Source organism: Oratosquilla oratoria, chromosome 3 (genome assembly GCF_046742065.1).
Source record: "Oratosquilla oratoria isolate Oo_2021 chromosome 3, ASM4674206v1, whole genome shotgun sequence".
In the NCBI taxonomy this organism is placed as follows: Eukaryota; Metazoa; Arthropoda; class Malacostraca; order Stomatopoda; family Squillidae; genus Oratosquilla; species Oratosquilla oratoria.
Genome location: NC_134779.1, coordinates 65,170,332 through 65,176,331, shown reverse-complemented (window position 1 = coordinate 65,176,331; position 6,000 = coordinate 65,170,332). Strand labels below are relative to the sequence as shown.

General features: G+C 39.9%; 1 protein-coding gene across 1 annotated transcript in view; it reads right to left on the bottom strand.

Annotated features, from left to right (window-relative positions):
• Positions 1-1,342: 1,342 nt before the first annotated feature.
• LOC143023421 (uncharacterized) overlaps positions 1,343-6,000 on the bottom strand; it is a gene marked incomplete at its 5' end in the record, with an annotated part of 51,189 nt that continues 46,531 nt past the window's right edge. Inside the window, 1 exon segment of the mRNA XM_076181946.1 lies at positions 1,343-4,398. Within this exon segment, the coding sequence (XP_076038061.1) occupies positions 4,179-4,398 (220 nt within the window). The 3' untranslated portion in view covers positions 1,343-4,178.

Genomic DNA, 6,000 nt, shown 5'->3' with positions numbered 1-6,000 from the left:
TCCAGTCCTCTAGGACATTCTTCCATAGACACATATGAAACAATCCATGACACCTATCAGACCTAGATGTCTTCCCAGCTTTCAAATTTTCAATGCTCTTTGTGTCTTATCTTTTGTAATACTGCTGTCCCTCCTTGCTGTTCATTAATAACTTCTATGACTACCTCTACCTAATCCCTGTGGTGGTTGGAGGTGGTAAAAGACTTTTGCCAGTGTTTTTCATGTCTATTGTGAAAGGCAACTACAGACGCTCCTCTACTTACGTTCATTCGTTTTACGTTTTTTCGATTTTACGTTTGAACCGACTGTAAAAAAAAAAAAGTAAACAATTTTTTTTAGTGAATTTTTTAGTTTAGCGCGCCCTCCGTAGTTCAAACGATACGCATGATGCTGCGTCCATTGTTTACATAGCACAAACGACAGACTAAACGTGCCTTGCCTCCTCTTCCTCCACCATCTCAATTTATGTTGCTTGAATTTAATTCATTTGAAATTAATGTTACAGTAAACTCGCGCTTATCCGAACGCATTTTAACCATATAATTGCATTAACTGAACATTTTCTCAATACGGTACCCATTGCTTCAACCGAAAGTATTTGGATCTCAACCGAACATTCAAACACCCCGCCGCCTCTTCCGCCACCCCCGCAAGCTTCACTAGGTGCTTACACGGTGGCAGCTCACTCCATGTTTACACCTGATCGGCTGTTTATACTCTATAGAATATGTTTATGAACTATAAGCATTTCCATGTGTATATTAAGTTTACAGGTACGAATACTGCAGCTGACATTACCACACAAAACTCTATGGGAATGAAACATACAAAGTCGGCTTAACCGAACATTTCGGTTAATCGGACATTTCTAATACCCCTTGGAGTTCGGATAAGTGGAAGTTTACTGTATTTTACAATGTTATGTGTATAATTAATGATTTAGGGGTGTTTTATAAGATACAGTAATAGAATTTACGGATGTATAGTACAGTATGAACGGTCATACATTACTAGAACGTACAGTAACAACTTACGTTCGGCCGTTCGGAACGTAACTAAAACGTAAGTTGAGGAGCATCTGTAAATGGGACGGAGTGAGGGGACCAGGGATCCTCCCTCTGTATTTTCCTACAAAAAGTAGGCACAAGCTCTATTACTCATGTAAACAATTGACCACACTCAATAGACTTCCCCCTAACCCCTACACCCGCAACACATCCCATAACTCCTTTCCATCACCCTTGTCGTGTGCATTTAAAGTCATAAATGCATACTTTTGCTGTATATATATATGTTCTTTCCCAGGGAGACAAAGACTATTATGGAAAATAAAACAAAAGGGTTATCAAATCCATTGGTATATAAGGCACAGGTTTATGAATAAATGTGCTATTACATACTCTTATCACATAATGGTGTGCTATCTTGTTTTCCAAAGATAACCACAGGATCTTTCAGCACTTCATATTCATGTTACACACATATTATAACATTTTACACAGCACACATGATATGCAACTATAACAAACTCAGTGTTATGTTCATCTTACATTCAGAAGCAGTGCACTGTCATTTCCCTGTACTACATATATATTGTCACACAAACCTCCCTCAACTGTGAACCATCCAAGTCATAATTCAGTGGGAATTTTATCTCCATGTTGTTATGTCACTTGGATGTGTATGTACATGGGACTTTGGTAATGGCATGCAACTGGACCACACAAATAAGTCTCTAAGTATCGCTGCCTTCGAGTATATATGCTCTCATACTTAAAAGTTCTGACAATTAATCTGTAAGAAGTGCAACAATGTTGTATTATAGAAAATGTACCACAATAACAATAATAATGAATGTTTTTACATTTTATGTAGAGGATGAAAATGACTAGTTTATCTCAAATTTGTAGTTACAGAAAATATGAAATTTACAAATTCTTAGTTTTGATTAGCCTACATCAGAACTTAACTAATGTGAAAAAAGGAAAGTATTAGAAAAGAATCATATATTAATGAGGGAAAGGCATCCCACACTATTTTCATACAAAATGGTTCCCTACAGATGATGACAAAACTACAGTAAGCACTTTGCTAAGGTAAATGCCTAATGAGGTACAAAAAGTTAAAGACCACTGGTACTCACATACATGGAGAATAATAGTATAAATATATATATGTACATATATGCCTTTGTTTTTTTGGCTACCTCCCTTGTGAGGGGGAAAAAGCCTTTGGTATATGTATGTATGTACATATATATATACTGTATACATCAACGTTTTCTCAAAGACAGAGCAAACAGTTCTATGTATGATGTGTAAGGTCTAGTAATTATATCTTATTTTTGGCATCATGAAGAGGTTGATCTACCCACACAATCCTTATAAGAAGTAGCAGGCAGAGGCTCCGAAGAGGTGTCTGACATAATTATCCTGCGACATCTCAATGAAATGGAAACGGTGCCTGTCAGTAACAATGTCATTCTTGCATACCTTTCATACATTACCCTCTAAATCTTTTAGGTATTTTTGTCATTTAACTATCAACAAGAGTATCAAATCCTAGAAAAATTTGTATCAAATATATTTTTGTGAAAAAGTAACAATGTTTAAAAATCTTCAAAATGTGAAGGATAAGGAGTAGAGCTCCCTGACAGGCAATCTAGTATGACAGGATCTTCACAAAGTGTTTGAGAGAAGATGACCTGTGAAGACAAGGATTTTAAATAACAAGACTCGAACATGATCCGCAGCTGACAAGAGAGAAGAGACACTAAATGAAACATGAGTAAACGAAAAAAAAAAAAAAAAAAAAAATTTGCATCTGTCAATTGCATCCCTTTTGAGATACAGGTTGGATGGTGCAAACAGGTGTTGTATATAGAAAGAATAAGCTAGCCAAGAGTATCATTTTGTACTGTGTTCCACTCCTGCTTTGGTATGAATGACGGTGGTAAAGTGGTGGGATGTCTCCTCTCCCAAAACAGCAAATGCAATACTTTGTAAACCCCTCCCCCCAAAAAAAATATTATAATATATATATATATATAATATATATATACATATATAAGAAAAAAGGTGCATTTTGTGACAAGAGAAGGAGGAAGAAATGGAAAATAAAATAAAATAATAATAATAATAATTTGCTCATAGAGAATTAGTCATTCTGCTGAGACTAAAGAACTGCTATGAATAACAGCAGTCTCCTCCCCTAGTTGGAAGTGTCCCAAATTATGAGGAAGATGTTCAATTTGTCTTGTAAGATTGAAATGCTCATTTCTAGATAGGGTGAAAGCTTTTTACTCCCTGCAATCCACACAAAATAGGATGAACCTTTTGCATAAGTGTGGTGATTCGTGGTTGCAAATAAAATGCAACTACAGGGACCCAACAATTAAGGCAGTGAAGAAAAAACTTCATGATTATTTACAATGACAGCTTTGGGTCAGTCTTTTTCAATCAACACCCATAACATCATAAAAATGAAGCGGAGTTGAGTCAAATAAGTGGGGCTCTTGCACGAGGTGCAACAAATCTGGCTTCCTGAAACAACTACAATAAGTTGCAAGACCAGTGTGATAAAATCCCAGGAGGGGTGTCTGATAGACAATGACAAACCATACAGGTTTCTCATGTGAATTACATGACCACATTCCTGTCGCACTTCCCAACATGACAGAATCATCTCTGCTAAACTATACAACTTAATCATATATCTTTGGCTACAACAAAAGACCTCTTGAATGAGGACAGAACTCAGAACCCTACAAGGCCTTGCTTGAAGACAATATAAAGAACCAATACCATTGGCAGAACCTCATCCCTAACCACAGGAAACCAGTCCCCATACCAATTCTTACACTTCTTCAATCTAATGGCCTCTTTCATCCAGTGCCCTACGGTTGCCAGCACCTTTGAGCCCTGACAGGGAACAAGATTGTTGTAGATCATTCTTAAGACAACTTCTCCAGAGGGGTAGAAGGAAAATAAAGTGGGGTGGAGGTGGAGGGGAGGTCATAGATGTCACAGAAGCCTCCAAATTCTTCCTGTTCTCTACTGGAGCACCAAATGTGTCAAGCAACCCCAGAACATCTAGCAATCAATCCTTAACATAACTCTTCCAGCATTGAAGATTTCGCCCCTACATGGAACATAGTCCTTTACATGGCCACAAAGACCCTAACTTTTGTCGATGGTATTGAAGAACCACTCAGTAAACTGGTGAAGCTGCTGGGCAGCTGCACGACTGTCCTCCTGCAGCTTCTTGTTGTCAGCACGCAGATGTGACACTTCGTCTTCCAGATGCTCAGAACGCTGCTGTTCTTCAGCAAGGGCCTTCTCCAGTAGTACAATTTTCTCATGCAAGGTTGATGCCTCACAAGCATTTGATTCTGGACACCTGCAAATGAAGATGTGAGGATGTAGGTAAGAGTACACTTCTTTCATGTGCAATAGAAGACCAAGACTAATGATAGGGTCAGATGTTGACTATTGCAATCATTACATACATATACCAAATGGCCCTTTCCCACTTACAAGTGCGTTAGCAAATTCAAATCATATACCAAGAGTACAGCCATCTAAAAACCCATTCACTGTCCCTCCCAATATAGCTCCTCGTGGATTAAGGGTCACCTTGGTCAACCTGCCACTCTGCTTGGGTCAGAGGCAATACAGCAAGATACAGCCCCACCACAACAGAAGCTTGGTGCTAAGATGAGAGGGAGGGTGGAGGGGTGTGGAGTGTATTCAGGGATGGAATGGGTGGGAATGATTTTATGCCTTTTTCTTTTTGGCTACCTCCCTTGTAAGGGGGAAAAAGCCTTGGTATATGTATGTATGTATGTTTCTTTATGCAGCACACCCCTACCTCCATTATCCACTTGAGAAATATACACAGGAGACAAGAAATCTCTTTGGGCCATGTCATTTGTTTATCCATTTGCAACCACTCTCAATTAACATCTATCTTTGCCCTTTTCCTTTCTTAATCGACAGACATACCTGACGCCACACCCTTCCCCCTTCTGCTACAGGGAAGACCATACACTCTACCACTCTTTGCCATATGAATGCATATTGTGCACAAAGTATATCAATAAAACACTACAACAACTTCTGTCTCTCCCCCCCGAGTTATTACAAACACGGGCTCATTGTTTGCAGACACAATAATGTGACTGCATGGCTTTGTTTGCATTACAGACCACTGTGGTAAGTTTCCAAGATGGGGGACATACCTGCTCCTGCAAGCTATGCAAATGTCTTAACACCAACAGTCTCCACCCCTACTGCCTTGAATGTCCCTCAGTAAAACCTCAGGGCCAAGACATAATACATGTGTTTCACTTTCTTTTAACTGACAATAATTTAGACACTGTCCTTATTTGACACCCACACTTTGGTGGATACTAATGCTTACCTCACCTTGATTAACAATATATTTCACCTTACATGATGTACATTATCATCATACAGCTTCACTGAACATAGTAACATGTCCTGCATGTCACGCATACTATGTATACCTATAGAAAGTACATACATACATACATATACCAAGGCTTTTTCCCCCTTCCAAGGGAGGTAGCCACAAAAGGAAAGGCATAAAAACACTCCCACCCATTTCATCCCTAAATACACTCCACACCCCTCCCACCCTTCCTCTCATCTGAGCACCTCATGGATGACGGGTCATCCCTGAACCCTGCCCACCGCCCTGGGTCAGAAGCAGTGTCGCAAGACACAGTACATCCACAGCAAGGCCGCTTCATTTAATCGGCGACCCCCCCTCTCCGTCCCCCTTTGCATATAAGGAGAGGACGGGGAGAAATCCCTTCGGGCTGCGTCAAAATTTACTCACACATACTACCCCACCCCCCCCCCCCCCCCTATTCCTCCTCATGCCCACACAACATCACCCCTACACAACCATTCTCCACTCACCTCTGTCTTCCGTCCTCTCCCTTCCTTCCTCAACAGACATTCCCCTCTTCCCCAA